Source organism: Prionailurus bengalensis, chromosome E1 (assembly GCF_016509475.1).
Source record: "Prionailurus bengalensis isolate Pbe53 chromosome E1, Fcat_Pben_1.1_paternal_pri, whole genome shotgun sequence".
Taxonomy (NCBI): Eukaryota; Metazoa; Chordata; class Mammalia; order Carnivora; family Felidae; genus Prionailurus; species Prionailurus bengalensis.
This window is the reverse complement of record NC_057347.1, coordinates 48,256,927-48,278,242: the sequence shown is the minus strand read 5'-3', so window position 1 is coordinate 48,278,242 and position 21,316 is coordinate 48,256,927. Positions and strand designations below refer to the sequence as shown.

At 39.4% G+C, this 21,316-nt stretch overlaps 1 protein-coding gene across 7 annotated transcripts in view; it reads right to left on the bottom strand.

Moving 5' to 3' along the window:
* CEP112 (centrosomal protein 112) overlaps positions 1-21,316 on the bottom strand; it is a 427,630-nt gene that overhangs the window by 352,194 nt on the left and 54,120 nt on the right. For all 7 annotated transcript variants that reach the window (XR_006297953.1, XM_043585075.1, XM_043585077.1 and 4 more), the window contains 2 exons: positions 19,334-19,381; positions 18,749-18,826 (listed from right to left, as the gene is read on the bottom strand). Coding sequence is in view for 6 of the 7 variants with exons in the window: in XM_043585075.1 (XP_043441010.1) it covers positions 18,749-18,826; positions 19,334-19,381 (126 nt within the window). In the remaining variant the exon portion in view is untranslated. The remainder of the gene's footprint in view (positions 1-18,748; positions 18,827-19,333; positions 19,382-21,316) is intronic.

Genomic DNA, 21,316 nt, shown 5'->3' with positions numbered 1-21,316 from the left:
TGGTATTAGAAAACAGGAAATGCAGGGCGGCGCCTGGGAGGGCTCAGTCAGTTAAGCAACTAACTCTTGATTTCGGCTCAGGTCATGATCTCAGGGTTGTGAGATCGAGCATCACATCGGGCACCGCACTGGGCATGAAGCTTCCTTAAGATTCTCTGTCTCCCCTCTCCTTCTGCCCCTCATCCTCTCCCTCTCTCCCTCTCTCCGTCTCTCTCTCTCTCTCTCTCTCTCTCTCTCTCTTCCTCACAAAAAAGAAAAAGACAAAAGAAAGAAAATAGTGCAATACTGTCATCCTCATAAGCCGAGCCCCGCTACCATTCTGGCTCTCTGCATGGGCACAACTGGAGTCCCAAGTAGAGCCCCAAAGCTCTACTGAACCGGAAAGGCAAAGGTCAGAATTCAGGACAGTTGAAGAAGCTGGAATCCTAAGTAGAGGGTATTAGGGAAGTGAGAACTGCCAGTAGGGGCCCCTGCCAGTCCTTGACCATGGGCTGGGATGTGAGTGTGCACGAGCCGCACTGGGTGCAGGCACTAGGTAAATAACAATGCCCGGCTGCTATAATTAGGAAATATAATGGACACCACAGATTAAACAGTGCCGTGAGATACTGAAGGCCCAGCCCAAACAAATTGTGGAGACACCTTCCTAACAACTTGGAAATACCTGGGCATCCAGCTGAAACACCACAAAGGCCACACTTTAGGCTTTAACCTGCCCAATAAAACCTAAAAGCAGACCTTTATAAGATCCTCAGAAGAGACAGGGTTTGTAGATTAGAGCCCACCATACTGGAGGAGTTTGAGAAATATCTTTGGCTTTCCATATATTTGCCTTAATAGAATGCAAAACCAAGTTTACACAAGGTAGAGGTAATTGCCCAATAACTGAACAGTCCACCAGAACAACAACAACAAAAATCACTATTCTATGGAGGAAGACAACGGAATCTAGAGGTCTCTAAAATGTATCATCCACAATGTCCTTCATGCAGAAATTAATAAACATGAAAAAAAGAAAAGTGTCTATAGGCAAGAACAAATACATGAAAGGAGTTAATAAGGCCCAAGATGAACCTACTTAGCATACATGACTTTAAAGCGGTTAATATAAATACTTGAAAGAAGCAGGGGAAAATATATTCAAAAAATTAAAGAAAAATTTATTTTAATGAGAGAAGAGATAAGGAATCTCAGCAGCAAAATGGAATTGTAAGCAGGAAATAAGCAGAAATTCCAGGATGCAAAATTATAATAACTGAAAGGGGGGGGGGATCCCTTGATAAGCTTAACAGTACATTTGAAATGGCAGAAGAAAGTGTCTGTACATTTAATGACACATCAATAGAAATTATCTAACCCAATGACCTGAGAGAAAAAAAGATTGCAGAATTTAAGAAAAAATAAACAAAACTTAAAGAACCTGTGGGACAAAAATCAAAGAGTCTAAATACACCTAAAGAGGGCAATTAGAAAAGAGAGGGCAATATTTAAAGAAATAATGGCCCAAACCTTCCCAAGTTTGATAAAAAATAAAAAACACTAACTCAGAGATCCAAGATGCTCCGTGAACTCTTAAGCGGGATAAATACAAAGAAAACAACACCCAGGTGTGTATGGTCTCACTACTGAAAACCAAAGAGAAAGAGAAAGTTTTAAAAACAGCCAGAAGAAAAGAGACATTATCTACAGGGGAACAATAATAAGAATGACTGCCGGCTGCTCCTGAGAAACAATAGAGGCCAGAGGACAAAGGAGCAATATCTTAGAAGTGCTAAGAGGGGAAAAGAAAAAACATTTCAGATAAAAGAAACGTTGACGGAGGCTGTCACTATTAGAACTGTACCACAAGAAGTAATAAAAGATGTTCCTGAGGATGAAAGGAAATTACACCAGATACAAACTCAGATACAGAAGAACGAAGAGTACTTGAAATAGTAAATAAGTGCATAAACACACCAGAGTGTTTTTCTCTTACAATGTCCTCAAAAGACATCATCTATTTAAAGTAACAGTAACGACACTGGAAGGTGGGGTTTAATGCATGCAGAACTTTGTCAACAATAGCACAGGGAATCGGGACAGGGTTAAACTGAATGATACTATTTTTTAATTGTTAGATTTGCAACGTGGGAAGCAGAGTGTGGGAAAGGTCCAGCGTGAAGCGGTTCCTTACGGACTCTACATAGACCTTGACAGGGTCAGGATGCACATTTTTAGCCCTAGAACAACCAATAAAGAAAACTATCAAGGGATATATGACTTAAGAATTCAACAGAAAATTTTTTTAATTTTTTTTTTTATAAAGGGAGTGTCTCTTTCTTTGTTTTTTGGGGTTTTTTTTATGTTTATTTATTTTTGAGAGAGAGACAGAGCATGAGCAGGGGAGGGGCAGAGAGAGAGGGAGACACAGAATCCGACGCAGGCTCCAGGCTCTGAGCGGTCAGCACAGAGCCCGACGCGGGGACCGAACCCACAAACCGTGAGATCGTGACCTGAGCCAAAGTCTGACGCTCAACCGACTGGGCCGCCCAGGCTCCCCTCAATAGAAAAATTTAAATGAAATAACTTTTTAAATAAATAGCTGAAAATAGGACAATAAAGGAGTAGGGGATGGGGGGAAAGTAATGATGGCAACAAATACCAAGAAAGTACACTTAAAGTCCACCAGCCATATCAATAATTACATTAAATTTAAACGAACTAACAATTCCAATTAATGAGACAGAGACTGTTAAGGCTACTTTTTTAAAGAATGGCCCCACTATATGTTGTCTACCATTACTCTGTTTTAAATACAAATGCACAAATCGATTGAAAATTAAAGGATACAAAAAGATAAGCCATGCTCATGCAAGCCAAGACAAAGACTGCTATAAAAGATAGAGGATATTTTACAGTGATAAGGGAATTCATCCCAGTCATATTAAGAAGACATCCTAGGGGCGCCTGGGTGGCGCAGTCGGTTAAGCGTCCGACTTCAGCCAGGTCACGATCTCGCGGTCCCTGAGTTCGAGCCCCGCGTCAGGCTCTGGGCTGATGGCTCAGAGCCTGGAGCCTGTTTCCGATTCTGTGTCTCCCTCTCTCTCTCTCTGCCCCTCCCCTGTTCATGCTCTGTCTCTCTCTGTCCCAAAAATAAATAAACGTTGAAAAAAAAAAATTAAAAAAAAAAAAGAAGACATCCTAATTATGTATGTACCAAAAAACAAAGTTTTTCCACTTATATCCAGAGTAGAAAAATATATTTTATATCCAGAATATTAAAAGTATCTAGAATATAAAATATTGATTTGTATCCCGAATTTAAAAGAACTCTTACAACTTAATAATAAAGTGGCAAATAACCTTATTTCTTTTTCAGTGTAATAGCATGAAACAAATACTTCACAAAGAAAGATATACAGGGGCGCCTGGGGGGCTGTCGGTTGAACGCCCGGCTCTTGATTTCGGCTCAGGTCACGGTTCACCGTTTGTTGGATCGAGCCCCACACTGGGCTCTGTGCTGACAGTATGGCGTCTGCTTGAGATTCTGTCTCTCTGCCTCTCTCTCTCTGCCCCTCCTCTGCTCTCTCTTTCTCTCTCTCAAAATAAGTAAATAAGCATTAAAAAAGAAAAGAAATTGCAGAAACAGAAAAACAACAAACATTTGACTGATTATAACCTATTTGCAAAGCTCTGTTCCTAACAATTTACCTGCATTATTTCATTATTTCAAGTAATCCTCAAAATGACATTGGCAAGTCCATTTTAAAAATAGCGATTTTTAGGGCATATTATTCTATATGATAATAGAATGGCAGACATGTGACATTATACATTTTTCAAAACCCACAAAACTATAGAACTACATATATACTACATATATAACTACATATATTTAAAGTAAATCCTGGACTTCAGTTAATAATAATGTATCCATATTGACTCATTAAAGCACAAAGAGGTACCTGCTCAAGGTCACCAGGCCAGAGAGGTACAAAGCCTGAGTTCATACTCCCAATGAACTCAAGCTAAATAAAGGTAAGTAGCTTTTAAAACAGGAGTGTTCACCTACTTTAACCAGCTCAAAATGTAGACAGGACTCAAGAAAGGAAAGTAAGATGCTCTCTAACTAAACAATCCTACGGTTTTAATAAGAAGCGCTAGCCTGGGACAGAAAACCCGGCACAACTGAGGAGGAAAGAAGGGACGGGCCCACAACCACAAGTCACTGACACTCTTAAAACATGCTGTGATTCGACTTTCGTTCCCTAAAGACTTCTTTTAATTTTGGTAAATAAATTAAGAGCTCCTACCATTTGTAGACCTTTACACACACTTTCCTCAGTGATACTTATTTACTAGATTGATTAAATTAATTTTTTTTTTTTTTTTTAAAGACCAATTCAGAGTTACCAGCAGAGAGGCACCTGGGTGGCTCAGTCGGGTAAGCCTCCAACTCTTGATTTTGGCTCAGGCCATAATCTCGCAGTTTGTGAGTTTGAGCCCCACGTTGGGCTCTGTGCTGACGGTGCAGAGTCTGCTTGGGATCCTCTCTCTCCCTTTCTCTCTGCCCCTCCCCGGCTCGTGGTCACTGTCAAGCTCTCTCTCTCTCTCTCTCCCTCTCTCTCTCAAAATAAATAAACACACACAAAACAAGAGTTACCAGCAGGACTTGCTATTTTAAAAATATATGAGCTTACACCAGAGTATCATTGGTTTTTCTCTTTTCCTTCCCATTTTTAACTGATGAGCCTTTCACTCCACATGTATTCCACATTCTGTATTTCCACTTCTTCCCTTCATCATTTGCCTTTCACCTTTCATTAAAACTGCCATCTGAAAGGTCACCTTGTGACATAATTATCATTTTTCCTCCAAAAGCCCCTTGGATCACCAAATCTAAGGGCAAATTCCACGCTTTTGTCTCCGTGATTCGCACTAGGACCATCTTTTTTTCCTCAGCTTCTGTGACCCTGTGCTGTTCGGGGGCTCCCCTCGATCTGGAGAGTATTTCTCTGTCTCCTCTTCATCATCCCATTCTTCCAATGTGCCCCAGAGCCGCCTTCACTAAAAGTAAACATTTGCCTTTGGTGAGTTTCACTCTGATCTCGCACGCAATTGAGTCACTACTGTCCGTCTCCAGGACCCGGGTCTTTCCTAGTTTCTACCACCTCCTAGCCGCCTCCAGTGGGACGTCGCTGCGGTACAATTCAACACTCAGTACAAAATAATACTCACTACGTACAAACAGGTGCCTTATCTTTGACTCCTCCTTGTCCCTGACCCTCAACATCCCCCGAGTCACCACATTCTGTTGCCGCCCTACAGAGTTCCCCGCACACCCACACCTCCGCCGTCGGACAGCCTCTTCACTGCAGATGCCTCACTCCCCTCCCCCACCCCACTGACCCCCCCGAGACCCCACTGCTCATTCACCTTCCTCAAGCACAGCTGTGGAAAAGGCATACTTCAGTAGCTCCCTGGGCCTTGGCTCGGTGGCGACATGCGTGTGTGATTTTACCACACTCCCTTCCTTGTCTTTTCCCTGTACCACCAGCCAAGGGGTCTATGAGCTCCAGCTAAACACACACACTCTGGGTTCCTGCTTCCACGTCTTCTCTTCCTGTTAACATCTCGTGACTCAGGTGTCACTTTCCCCGTCAAGTCTTCCCCAAGCCTCCCAGAAAACAGCAATTTTTCCTTCTCGATATACCTCGTATCACTTTAAATTCCACAGGGCCCTGTAGCTGGTTTTCACTATACTTTCTTTGCTTCTTTCCTGGAACGGAAATACAAGTTTTAGGGGCTTTTCTCATAATGTCTGCCGAATAAAACAATTAAACTTTGTAGTCACATCTGTATTCTCTTTGTACTACACTTATGTATACGTATAAGTACACGGGTACATATATGTTAACATAAGTTTTAAAAATTAGACAAATGAATAACTGAGCCTAAATTATAGAACTCTCGATGTCAGGCCAAGAAGAGGGAGCCACTAAGGAGCGTGGGCAGAGGAGCCCTTCTTCAAGCGATGCGTGAGAAAAGTGAGTACTCTTACCCTATTTCCAAAATCAGCCACTGTTCAACTTGTTTTCATCTATCAATCCTGTAATGTAAGAGGGGTTTGGTTTGGAACTAAAATACCTGTCTAGGCCGTTTGCCCCTCAAAAATATTTTCTGGCAAGAATCAGTTGGGATAAATGGAAGGAGGAAAGCTTTACCTCCTTTGACCAAGTCCCTAAGCAAAAGGACCAGAAGATCCACTCAATTCCTTGAACCACCACCTCAGGGCTAAACCACCCACTTCTAGAAAAAGCAGCAGACAGCCAGCAAGAGACTAGGACTATGCCGCAGGAATACAAGGAGTGTGTGACAAACCAATCCACGGATAACCTACTGCCAAAGCAAAGAAACTGAAAATGGAAAGTTTCCCTCACTGGAGGGCATGCCCTGAGGCTATTTTTCAGAGAATTTCTAGAATTTTTACTTAGACCTTAAGACATTTTACTTAGAAAGTCCATTTGGCTTCATTCTCTCTTAAGTATGTGCTTCAAAGAATAGCTCTGAGGTTGGACATTCTTACCAAATGAATAAAGCTGATGAAGGTGCTCACTTAGGATTAAAGTTTTTCCTTGGGTTTAAAAACATCCCACTTACAGTATGAAACTAGCTAAAGTTTAGGACAGTTACCATTGTCATTTCACTCAACGGAAAACTCGTGAACTTTGAATTAAGTGGTGTGTTTTTTAAGGAATATTTGTCAATCTATTTGCTCAGGCACTGAACATTCACTCCTACAGAAGAGTAAAGTTCTTATTCAAAAGGGTACTTTTGCCTATTAGCAATTTTGCAGGTGCAAACTTTAATATTTGATACGGAAATCAGTAGAACACCAATAATAAAAATACACCAAAAATAAAATAGCATAACAACTATTGATGACTTTGGAAAAAAATATGTATATTAAAGTTATTTAGGCAGGCATCATCTACATATTTTAAAGTACAAGTGAACTCCTTCCAGTGTTATCTCAAAGCTTTACTGTTGATAACTAGCATTCATATCATATCAAATCATATCAATCATCATCAGTCATATCAAAAGGAATAAGAGATACAAAAAGGGCAAGATTTATTCTGATGTGGAGAATAATTCGACAAACGATAAGTTTTCAATAAAGTAAAAAATGTAACATCACCGAAATATTGTTCGCCTTTATTTACTGTACCTGCGTAGTAATTAAATTGTAAGGCATAAAAGCTCAAAAACACTGCTGATGTCAACGATCTGTACTGCCCGGCAATTTTGAAAGCAACATAGCTGCACGATATAGATGCTTACTCACGCTTTCTACATCCCAACCAACATGACGGCAAATTGCAGAAGTGATTTCTAAAATAATCATCACTCTACTTACTCGGATAACTAATTGTTGTAATCATCTTTTTAAAGAATTCTGTTACTTACTACTCAGGGCATATTACCATGTGTTGGTAACTAAGATTCTTCCCGATTAACATCTCCAGGGTATCCTATTCTCACGATATTCATTTGCAATATTTCATAATACCAATTGTTATTTGTTGTGCTTATTTATAGACGCAGCACAAAGAACAATGCATCTATCTCTCGTTACCTTATCCGCGAGGCTTAGAGATGTACGGAATTCTCCTCAACGGTAATTTCTAGTCTCCTCAGAACTCATTACATTCAGGAAAGAAGTGATATTTAAACACACCCGGTGCATGCTGGTATTTTTTTTCAAATTTTTAAACTTTCTTATATATCATACATGAACGCACGCTGCACGAAACACAAACGTAATCCTAAACATCCTCCATACTGAGTTTTTGTTTATTTTGTTTCGCTTCTCTGCACTCCTTGGTGTTCATTTCCTTTGAATTCCTCCCTCTTCTCCCCATGTGCTTCTACATCAATACCCGCATGGGGTATTCCCTACTAACAGTCCATTGTATCTGCTTATCTCCTGCCCTGTTCACAGAATCACGTACAAACACACTTAGGCAAAAATGCATACACTAGTTTGGGGTTTTGTAGCACAGACTGCCAATGTACTCAGATATCTACCTTCCTTTTCTTCCTTTGAGGCCCCCCCACCACCACCAAATTCGGGCTGGGCTGTACCACAGGAGGCTGCTTGTGACCACGGGACTAGGTATGGTCAAGGAGGCTATTGGGACAGAAATGTCATAGGCAACTTTGACTGGATAGCTTTAAAAATGAAGTATGGGGCGCCTGGGTGGCTCAGTCGGTTAAGCGGCCGACTTCGGCTCAGGTCACGATCTCGCGGTCCGTGAGTTCGAGCCCCGCGTCGGGCTCTGTGCTGACGGCTCGGAGCCCGGAGCCTGCTTCGGATTCTGTGTCTCCCTCTCTTTCTGTCCCTCCCCCACTTTCACTGTGTCTCACTCTGTCTCAAAAATAAATAAACGTTAAAAAAAATTTTTTTTTAATTAAAAAATAAATAAATAAAATAAAATAAAGTAAAAAAATAAAGTGGCCTTCTCTCCATGTTTTCTGTCTTTCTGAAGGATGACACTTAAAAGGTAAGGTACTCGGGAGCAACTGCCATCTCAGACCCAGAGACTGAAGTCACACGCTGAAGAGGACAGAGCTTCCCCAACACCTGGGTCCCTGATGATGTCACAGAGCGGAGCACTCCCAACGCCTCCTGGACTGTCCGATGCAAGTGAAACAAATTCTCTTCTTTTTTTTTTTTTTTTTTTTTTAATTTTTTTTTTAATGTTTATTTGAGACAGAGAGAGACAGAGCATGAATGGGGGAGGGTCAGAGAGAGGGAGACACAGAATCCGAAACAGGCTCCAGGCTCTGAGCTGCCAGCACAGAGCCCGACGCGGGACTCGAACTCACAGACCGCGAGATCGTGACCTGAGCCGAAGTCGGCCGCTCAACCGACTGAGCCACCCAGGCGCCCCCAAATTCTCTTCTTTAAACCACTATGCCTTCGCCATACATATCTTATTATGAATGTTTTAGCCACACAAATATATTTTTTTCTGCATCTCGCTTTTCTTTGTGAACAGTAGCTCATGCTCCTCTAAAACACCTGCTATCGTTTTTATTCATTCCTTTCAGTTGCTTCCACCTAATCCTTAATGAAAACAAAGTTTGTTCAACATTCCCCTTAAGTTTTTTCCATCTCACTGTCTTTTTTTTTTAATGTTTATCTTTAAAAGAGAGAAAGAGAGAGAGAGAGAGAGAGAAAGTGGGGGAGTAGCAGAGAGAGATGGAGACACAGAATCCTAAGCCGGATGATAAGATGATAAGAGAATAAGATAGGATAAGATAACACGAAAAGATAAAATAAAATAAGACCTAGTTGTTACCTCTTTACTATTCTTTTTTAATTCTTTTTTTTAACATTTATTCATTTTTGAAAGGATGAGACAGAGCGGGGGAGGGGCAGAGAAAGAGGGAGACACAGAAACAGAAGCAGGCTCCAGGCTCCAAGCTATCGGTACAGAGCCCGACGCGGGGCTGGAACTCACGGACCGCGAGATCATGACCTGAGCCGAAGTCGGACGCTTAACCGACTGAGCCACCCAGGCGCCCCTACTATTCTAATTTGCATGTGCCTGAAAACTACTGTGTCTTAGCCCCTTGTGACACATTTTGGATCTATATGAATCTGTTCTTCTGGAAAATGCCCTTTCACAATTTTGGTCCACATTTCTGTCAGTAAGACCTCCTGCTGTGCTCTACACATTAACACACAGTCTGTCCCAAATATTTTCCCCATACATGTATTATATTTCCACTGACCTTGTCTGTTATGGGTTTTTTTTTTACCACACAAACCCTTTTATTTCACTCAAGTCAAATACTACTATCCTTTCTTTTATACGCTCTGGATTAGGTTAGAAAGATCTTATGATTCCCAGATTTTTTTTTTTTTTTTTCAAGATTTCTGTTGTTTTAAGGCTTTTTGTCTGGGCATTTACAGAATGCTTAGTACACCCAGAGTTGGTTTTTGTTTCTTTTTGCTCTTACAGGACAAGGACCCAGTTTTATTTTCTTCCCTATAAATGAAAGATTGTACCAGCATCATTTATTGTCTTTTCTCAGTGTATTGATAATGAACTTTGTTATTAAATTTTTATTTTTACTGGGATTTAATTTTTTTTCTTGAAATGTCCTTTTTGGTTTTGGTGTCAGAGTCTGTCTCATAAAATGAATTGAGAAGTATTCCTTCCTTCTATACTGTCTCAAAGAATTTGTATAAGTTGGAATTTGCTCTTCCTCAAATGCTTCCTTACATAAATGTGGCTGTAGCTGTAGAGGGAAAAAATATTTTGGTGCCCTTTTCAGATAATTATAGACAGTCTTCTGAAGTAGACCAACACTCACAAGTGCAAGGTTTATAGAATTACTCGCATTGTGGAATCTGAAACTCTTCATGCTCTGTCACAGTAAGTTCTGTTAGTCTCTCTTGAACTTGGAATGGACCTTTTACCCGGGCGTGATTTTATGACAGCATGCACTACTCGTCTGGAAAACATCAGTGCAATGAGTTACATGGGTTTCCAAATATTGAAAATTTCATACTCAATATCAAAACTTCGCATTGGTTAATATCCCCACTGATCTCATCCAAAAAGTCTTAGTATTAGAAAGCTCTCAAGCTCACAAGTGACTGACACAAGTTTTCCAAAATTCTAATATTATCATCAGCAACAAATATCATCAGTTGTTTTACTTGAAGTGACAGGCGCATTTTGTTCACTGTGCAGAGAACGTCTGCCAAATATCCAGGTCTGAATACCCGTCGTTTGTCAGCCATTGCTTCAAATAAAAACGGGATTCCACAAAACAGCAGCAGTTCCTAACTCAAAGAATCACACAAGTGTTTCTCCTCTGGGCAGCCACCATACCTCCGTGTGCCACCCAAGTTTTCAATCAAAGTTCCATTTCATCACCCAGGTATCAAAAATGCATATCGGATTTCACAAAATTAATAGTTGCCCTGCTTGCTTCATCAAAAACATTCTGGAGTAAAATTGTTCAGTTTTTCCCATGACCATGTGGCCCTGAAGAATGTAACAACTACAAGTACAATTTGGTGCCGCTGCCTTGATTTGGGCAAAGATACAGGTCTACCCAGCACTGCACCTGCACCATCAGTGCAAATGTCAACACAGTAAAGTAATAAATAAACAACATCTAAGTATTACTACAAAAATAACTTTGACCTCACAAACCTCACGGAAGGGTCACGGACTGCAGGCTCATGAACACTTTGAGAACCCACCTACCCTAGAGAACCTCTTACACATTTGTGTCACGATGCATGCACTTGATTGTTTGTAGAATTATTTGTAAAATCCAAAAATTAGGGGCGCCTGGGTGGCTTAGTCGGTTGAGCGGCCACCTTCGGCTCAGGTCATGATCTCATGGTTCATGGGTTTGAGGCCCACGTCGGGCTCTGTGCTGACAGCTCTGAGCCTGGAGCCTGTTTCGGATTCTGTGTCTCCCTCTCTCTGCCCCTCTACCGTTCACTCTCTGTCTGTCTCTCTCTCTCTCAAAAATAAATAAAAACATCAAAAATTTTTTTTAAATCCAAAATTGATAACAGATTCAAAAGAATATGGCAAGAAATTGTGGCAGATTCATTAACAGAAAGCTAGATGGCACAACAAAGATGATCATAGCAGATTTGCCAACATACTACTGAGCAAAAGAAGCAAAAGACTATCTATAAAGTTTAGTTCTATTTATATGAAGTTTAAAATCTACTAAAATAAAAATATTTTCATTTTTAAGGATATCAGCGTTGGTGATAAAATCAGCTTTAAAAACAAAGGAGGGAAATTATCAGAAAAATCAGGATAGCTGTTTACTTCTCGGGAAGATGGAAACGAGCATGTTTGGGAAGGGTCAGACAGCAGGCGCCTGGCATGTTAGCAATGATCTAACCCTTGCCCGGATGCTGTTTACGGTGGTATTCCTTGGTATACTTATTTATTATGTTTTGGGATACTGTGTGTATCTGAATTTATATTCAGGCGAAATGTTTACAAATATCAATTTTTTCACTTATTAGGTCAATAATGTAAGTTTTGCTATCTTGGATGTATTTAAATTCTACATTCAACTAACAGATTCACAAAGGGAAGAATGGCTCATTGGCATTACATGTAAGAAGGAAGCAACATCCTTTTTTACACGATAAGTGAGAACATTCGATATAAGTGAAGGTGAAGTTCAAAGGAAAGTTTCTATTTTATTTAACAAAAAGAGCAATTTCTACCATCTGTTCTCTGAAAACTGATGGCCGCTCTGAAAATTGATCTCCCCTTGTTGTGTTGTCTCTTACTTCATTTTCAGTGACAACGGTTTTCCAAATGACTTAAGCTGTGTCAGAAATCTTCTCTAAGAACACTAAGAGAAAAAGCCCACTGCTTAATGATGCTCACTGTCACAGAATTCTGTGATGTACATATCACAGGAAACGTGTTAGCAATTACAAAGGCAAACAAGTTCAAGTGTGTTTGCGAATGATAGGCAAGTCAAAATAAAGGATCACTCTCTCTGAACATGTTTTCCCATAATGCCCAAAATTAATGAAATGTAAAAGAACATCTTTAAATATTTTATAGGTGTATATATTTTTAACCACCAAAAGAAAACTACAAGTCTTTAGCTCTAATAAAACAATATTGCAAAAATTACTCATGTAACATCTATGGTATTTTCCACACAATTATAAATTTAAAATGAAAGCTGTGGTTTATAAAGTTTGATTTCTAAAGGCTAATTCAGTATTTTTGGACTCCCTAAAGTTTCAAAGAATTAAATCCTTATTTTGGGGCGCCTGGGTGGCACAGTCGGTTAAGCGTCCGACTTCAGCCAGGTCACGATCTCGCGGTCCGTGAGTTCGAGCCCCGCGTCAGGCTCTGGGCTGATGGCTCGGAGCCTGGAGCCTGTTTCCGATTCTGTGTCTCCCTCTCTCTCTGCCCCTCCCCCGTTCATGCTCTGTCTCTCTCTGTCCCAAAAATAAATAAACGTTGAAAAAAAAAAATCCTTATTTAATGCTTCATGACATATAAACTCTCTAATCTGCATAAAATTTCATATTAGTCAACTCTCTCCACACTCACTGCCTTTTTTCACATAAGCATTGCAACCTCCTAAATTTTTACTGTAAACATTAAAATTGACTAACCTAGATTACCATCAAAACTTACCATCAAAACTCACAACAAAAGCCTCTGAAATAGATCTGAGATTTACATATAAAAATAAGATTTAAAAAGAGACAAAAATATGAGTTTTTGTTGTTGTTGTTGTTTTCCCCCTAATCTCGGAAGAGGAAATGCTTTTCTGGGTCTGGTACAAAAACCAGAAGCCATAGAGAAAAGATGGACAGATCCAGCTTTTAAAAGAAAACTTCTACACACTAAAAAGAACACCAGAAATAAATCAAAAGATATAGAGAAAGATGCTCACCAGATAAATGACAAAGACCGGAATTCTTTAGCATATTATATAAATTGTCCAGGAATCACAAGGAAGACAAACAATTCAATGAAAATATGGAAAACTCTAAGAAAAGACATCTCGCAAAAGTGAAATTAAAACAGACAAAAAATATGTTCATTCTCATTTATAATAAATGTAAATAGTAAATAAATAAAATAAAATAAATACATAAATAAATAAAAACAATAGGATGCTATTTTTCATGTCACAGAGAAGCAAAAATGTCTAGAACTGAGTGTTGATGAAATTGGGAAAACAGACATTCTCACACCATCAGTGGGAGTATAAGCAGATATAACCTTTTGTTAATAGCTTTGTTGAGACAGACGTGACGCCTATACCAGAACAGTCACCTATTTAAAGTATACAATTCAGGGGCACCTGGGTGGCTCAGCTGGTTGAGCATTTGACTTTTGGTTTCGGCTCAGGTCATGATCTCATGGTTTCTGGGATCAAGCCCCACGTCAGGCTCCATGCTGACAGCACAGAGCCCCTCTCTGCCTCTCTCTCTGCCCCACCCCCTCAAAATGAATGAGTAAACTTTAAAAACATAAAAAATAAATAAAGTATACAATTCAGTGGTTTTTACCATATCAGAGAACGAGGCAACCATCACCACAATCTAATTTCAGCACATTTTCATCACTCCACAGAAGAACTCCCAGAGCCTTAGCCATCATTCCCCATTCTTCCCGCACCTGCAGCCCTATGTAGACAGAACCTTACTTCAAGGGCCATCTGTTGATGACAAGAGAAAGTTTAAACGTGCAACCCTGTGAACGAGCAATTCCATTTCACAGAATATATAAGAAAAAGCATACGATACACAGAGATTTACACAGGGATGTTCCTGAAACACTGTTCGGGCAAAATACTCTACATAAACTATATCCCTCAGTAGGAAGCCATATTAATAAAATACTGGTACCGCAGTAAAATACGATGTAACTATTTAAAAGAATGGAGACAATTTCTGACATAGAAATATTATCAGAATATATATTTCAGTTAAAAAAGCAAACTGAAACAGTATATAATGATCTATGATCTCATTTGTATAAACAAATGAGATATTCCTAGAAAATTTTAAAGAGAATACACATTAAATTTTTAGCGATGATTACGTCTGAAGAATGAAGATTAGGTGTTAAGAAAATGAAGATTAAATATTTGATTTCATATTTCATATTTCACTTTATTTTTTTAAGTTTATTTATTTATTTAGTGAGAGAAAAAGAGCACGAGCAGGGGAGGAGCAGGGGTAGAGGGGGAGGGAGACAGAGAATTTTAAGCAGGCTCCGCAATGACGCAGGGCTCAATCTTACGAACCGTGACATCATGACCTGAGCTGAATTCGAGAGCCAGACGCTCAACCAACTGAGCCACCCAGACGCCCCTTTCATATTTCATTTTAAAATAAACAATGTTCTCGAAACATTGCTCTTTATGATTTTTAAAACAGCTCTCGGCAATAACAAAAGCATTTTTAGATGAGAACATGCACAAGACACATCAGGGTTTTCTTACACAGACGTGCGAGGCTCTAGCAATTTCAAAACAGAAAAGCATTGATCATCATGCCCATGAGTAAATGTTTAATACGAGTGACTAAAGCAAGCACACATAAAGTTATCCTAAAGGATAACCATGCATATCGCAACATGACTGTATGTTTAAATTCAGGGAAAAATATCCAAGTTTGAAAAATATCTCTGGGAAACAGATAAAAATAATAAAACAATATGACTGGTATTTTCTATTTCAAATAGGAAAGTATTAAAAATTTTTGTCCTGCAAATACAAAAAAATATAATTCGTATTTTTGTATTTACAAAGGCAATATAAATTGCTACTTCCTCAGCCTTCAAATGGCTCCTGTTTTTCTTTGCTTTTTATTTTCATTCTCATTTTTGCATGTAATAAATTCTTTACTCGTATCTTACAGTAACATACAATTTTCTTTTTTTTTTTATTTATTTTTTTTTATTTTTTTTTTTCAACGTTTATTTATTTTTTTGGGGACAGAGAGAGACAGAGCATGAACGGGGGAGGGGCAGAGAGAGAGGGAGACAGAATCAGAAACAGGCTCCAGGCTCCGAGCCATCAGCCCAGAGCCTGATGCGGGGCTCGAACTCACGGACCGCGAGATCGTGACCTGGCTGAAGTCGGACGCTTAACCGACTGCGCCACCCAGGCGCCCCAACATACAATTTTCAATAGGCTTCCAAGTGTTAATTTTTATTCTAGAAGTTAAATTGTTAACGATACTAAACTTACAGAAATCCACCATTTCAATTTTGTCATGTAAGATATAATTCATTACCCCAAAGAAATGTTTAGAGGTGCATATAGAGATTATTAAAGACATTTTCCCCAGGATTATTTATATTAGGGAAAAGCATTAAAAACCTCAATGCTGAACAGTAGGGATAAGTTAAATTAACTCGGAATACTTCCATAATTTGAAATATAATACAGCCATTAAAAATAGATGCTTAGGAACAATATTTAATAGAAGGAAAATTACTCAAAATATACAAAGCAATACTTGGTATCACCTCAATTTCCTAAGGAAAAATGTGTGTTTAAAGGATACATAAAGAAAGAAACTGAAAGGTAATGTAATATTTTACCAGAGTTTTTATTTCTGGGTGTTGATTTTATAGGTGGTTTTATTTCCTTCTTCACATGTGTCTGTATCTTCCAAAATATCCCCAATAAAAATCCACAGATCACTTTATAATTATAAATACTGCTTTAAAAGAAAGATGAAACCAAGATAATTCTCACCCTGGGGCGATTCAGCATATACTTTTTAAATATTGCAGTATGGAGAAGAAAGATGGTAAGAAAACTTCATCCAAAAGTCTAAGACAACTATGTAATCGTACAAAGGATTGTTTTAGCCAAAATATAAGCACTGGGTCTGTTTTAAGATATGAAGTAAGTTGATGTTTACATGCAAACTTCTCAACGGTGCCAAAACTATTTTCACAGTATGCCAGAAACAAAAACAAAAACACAAAGGTGTGGAAAAAAATAAAGGCACACACATTTAAAACTGAACCTCTGATGCCACACATGACAGCTTTAATGCTTTTTGAATAAAGATATTACTTCATCGAAGACCCGCAAAAGATTCAAAAGCCAGCACTTCCTTTCAATTATTTTAATTGGTCTGTGGTAACCAGCCTCAGTGCTAAGAATTAGTACGGAATAAAAGTAAAAAGAAAAGTGGTTGGGGATGACTTGGAATGACTCGCAAAAACAATAACAATTTGGAAAAGAAAGAAATTCAAAATACGAGCACAAGGGGCGCCTGGGTCGCTCAGCTGGTTAAGTGTCTGACTTGATTTCAGCTCAGGTCATTATTTCAGGGTTCCTGAGTTTGAGCTCCACCGTCAGTGCTGAGCCTGCTTGGGATTCTCTCTCTCTCTCTCTCTCTCTCTCTCTCTCCTTCTGTCCCTCCCCACTCCATCCCTCCCCAGGGATGCTCTCTCTCAAAATAAATAAATAAACAAAAAGAAAAAAGAAAAAAAGAGCTCAAAAGAAGGTGCATCCGCATGCGACAAGTATTTCCCTCAAAGGCTTTTTAGAACTTTTTATTTCGACAGGTTTTTTTCAGCAACAGGATTGCACCAAAAAACAAGACCCTACATGCCTTTAACTGGAGCCATCATACGATAAATATTACTGAAAGCAGCAGCAATAATTCCACCAGACTGAAATTTAAAAGAAAAAATAGCCTGTCCTCCTCCATTATCAGCAAAAATTAAATTATATGTTCATGCCACTGTTTGGAATATCTAAGAAAGAGATCAACGTCCTTTGTGATATTTTATAAACAGGGTGGTGAGAGAACCCTTTCATGTTGAAAATCGCCAAACTGAAATTGAATTTTAGAAATTCTTAGAAGCATCCTCATTAAAATGAAAGAAAAAATAATGAAAGATAAAATTATTTAATTAAATTTATTAGAAACATTAAATCTAAGTCCAATAACATTTTTCACATTTGCACATTTAAATTACCATTTCCAATGCATATTCATTATTCTCATTAATTTTGGTAATGATCCTGTCACGTCAATAATTAGCCTCTCGTTAAGCAAAAACTAAACTAATATTCTTGACTTCCCTGGGTCACATGACTAGAGAGTGGTAAAGGCAAGTGAAGGACACAGTTCATCAGACTCCTAAGCTAACAGTCTTCTATCACACCACACAGGTGACCGAAGCGTTTCACTGGTGCCATAAGCAAAAATAAAAATAATAATGATGATTTTCAAATTTCCTAGAACAGAAATTTTAACAAGAAAATAGCAAAGCAGGGACGCCTGGGTGGCTCAGTCGGTTAAGCATCCAACTCTTGATTTCGGCTCAGGTCATGCTCTCACGGTTCGTAAGTTCCCACCCCACATCAAGCTCTGTGCTGACAGCATGGAGCCTGCTTGGGATTATCTCTCTCTCCCTCTCTCTCTGTCCCTCTCCTGATCGAACTCTCTCTCTCTCTCTCTCTCCCTCCCCCTCTTTCAAAATAAATAAACTTAAAAAAAAAAAAGAACAAAGCAAATTCACCTTCATTTAATGACTACTATATGTGAAGCACGTAAGTACTTCCAGACTACAAAATCTTCATGCTCAGCCTGTAAAGCAGGTGTCTCCCAAGTTAGATGAGGAAACAGAGACTCAGAGAGGGCAAGTATCTGCCCACTTTCATGCAGCTAGTGAGTAGGGTTTAAATCCAGGTCTTCTGGACTCTATAGTCTATGTTTTTAACTAATGATACTGCCTCTTGGATAATTCCACTTTCAAATGATCAAAGAAAGTATGTTATGTTATATGTCAGCCACAGCATGGCTTAATTTAGCAGATCAATTTAAATAGCAGAAACCGTAAGAAGAGCAAAACTAGAAAGGTACGTTACAAGCAAGTTGAGATAAAGGCAGGATGGAGAGATTCGCTGAGGTCAAAGACACTGCTTCTAAAAACTGCCATCTCCCCAAGCCCAGAGAAGTAAGAATGGACAGTCAGGAGACAGCCCTCACCACACTCTCACCAAGTGGGAGATGCGCATGAAAAAAACAGAAGAACAACCCTTACCCCTACCCTGCATCATTACTTTACATGTGTAGCGAACACAATCTCTTCTTACTGAGCATTATGATTCAAAGACCTGAAAACTCACATTATACCAAATACCAAAACCGTGTTCATTATTCAGTACAGCAGAAATGTCTCAATCCTACCTCTTTCTCGTGCATTCGGAAGAGTAGAGGATCATCATGGAGGCTGCTGGATTTTCTCAGGCTAAATTTGGGGGTCATCTGTTGAATGAATAAGAGTTATTCAATACTTTCTCAGGCCTGGCTTATCCTTAACCCAAAAGGAAACTCTAAATTGCCTGAAGTTCATGCCAAGATAATACCAACGTTGGAGAAAAAAGCGATTTATTCACTCGCAAGTGATAGGATTCATAAGACTCTCATGCTTCATAATGTGGACCAGTGTTCTTTTCTGTAAATGACTTAATGATTACTTTATTTAGAAATATCTGTACAGGGGCTCCTGGGTGGCTCGCTCGGTTGAGTGTCTGGCTTTGGCTCAGGTAACGATCTCACGGCTCGTGGGTTTGAGCCCCGCATCCGGCTCTGTGCTGACAGCTCAGAGCCTGGAACCTACTTCTGACTCTGTGTCTCCCTCTCTCTCTGCCCCTCCCCTGCTCACACTCTGTTTCTTTCTCTCAAAAATAAATAAAATAAATAAACATTAAAATCAATAAACATTAAAAACAAGTCTGTCCATAGGAAAAGTCCAGTGGAATTCTCACCTACCAGAGCAACTGGGATAGGCTTCTGTCTCAGGTACCGAGGATTTTCTATCTGAAAATTTAAGACAGAAATTAATAATTCCATTATTAACAATATTTTTTGGTTTTAATTATCATTTGGTAAAACACAGAATTGAACTGTGATGCGGAACATTTTCTGTACGTCTTAATACTGAGTTTGTGTTTTAGGATGGGTAACCCATAATATATTTTCAGTAGCCCACTAACAAATAACATAGAAAACATAAACTCGTTTGCAGACAGAAATGCACCTTCGTGACCCTCGCACAGCCTCACTGCCCAGCCCCGTCCCCACTACTCCTCACGTCGTGTTTTATCCGCCCAGGATCCTGGCTGACTTAACATTACTGAAATATGGCAGTTCTCTTGGGCCTCTCTACCTCTAGGCACTACTCCGCCACCTTATGAATATCCTCCCATTCATCTTTCAAGTCTCAATCTAATCACCACACACCCGGGCAAGTCCAGTACCTGAATCCTTACATTTACCTCCAGGATAGCAACCAGAACAGAGAACTCCTTTGGGACCCCTCCCATATCCGCCTTCCAGGTTCATCTATCCCCCAATATACCCTCTATTCCAAGGACACCAAACATTTGTTTTACCTTTCAAAGCACTCACTACCTTCTCTCCCAAATATGAGTCTTCGCAAACTATGAAATCATTCTCTGACAGTTAACTTACTCGAGATGCTTCCCCAGGAAATTTAATTAAGTTGCCACTACTCCAACAGTACCCTTTTATAATCAAACATCTATCTTCTGTTAAAGGAGTGTGAAGTCTGAACACAGGCTGTAACAGTCACAACCCATCTATCCCAGCATCTACCACAGGGCCTGACAGGTAGTGAGTGCCCAACAAATATGGATTAAGAAGAAAGAAAGGAAGGCAGGAAGGAAGGAGGGAAGGAGGGTAGGAGGGAAGGAAGGGACAAACAGTACCCGATCCCGCCCTCTTACCAAGCTCCTAAAGCATCCCATGTGTCTCTCATAGCTCTTATATTACATTCTAAGTGTTTATTACCAGCATGTCTCCACATCTGTCTTTATGCATGGTGAGTGCTAGGACAATGGCTTCTCAATTTCGTATTCTTGGTACCTAGCACAATACCTAACGTGTAGCAGGCTTTCAAGGAAATATTTATTGGGTGAATATATACTATATGATAAAACAGAAACACTGATTGTTATCCCAACAATTCCATTCACAAACGAAACGATAATTAAAAACTCTGTCAAATATATATTATCAGAATCTTCTCCTCCAAAACCTCACTGTGTTTTCCAAAGGCTCCTCAAATGAGTTATTATGGTTAATAATCATGGAAAATAATCTATACCCAGATGGATAATAAAGGAAAGGGTGAATAAAGGATCAATTAATTAAAGAATACAGAGGCAAGGAAATTAAAAATAAAAGTTACATTTAAAAAACATAAAAACATCTACACCAACAGGATCTGAAGAATAAATATATTTTAGCACCTAGATAAGGAGTAATCTACAAAATAATTTTTTCACCCGGAAGGCTGATACCTATGAAGTAATGGCCACTGTCTGAATTTAAATTTCTCTCCACATCCTCCAAAAGTCCATACAGATCAATGAAGAGAGCACATAAAAACACCCACCACTCATGCCTACACCCTAACAAGGAGAGATCACGAAAACCCTCGATTCACATGTAACTGACCAAAGAAAGATCACAGATCAGCAGAATCGGATCCTAAACCAAACCAGAGTGACAGCATGGAACAAAAAGGAAGGGCCTCGGGATCCTAGTGGTGTCGGAATTTAGACGTCAGCAAATACCGACCTGCAGAAGGAGAGTGGCCTACCTTCCATGGGTTGTACAAAACACCTGACAGATGGGAGCGCTAGAGACGGGAGCATCAAAAGAAGGGTATAAACAGCAATAGCACTACTACGAACTCATCCAAAGGATACAGGAGTGCTGATTCATAGG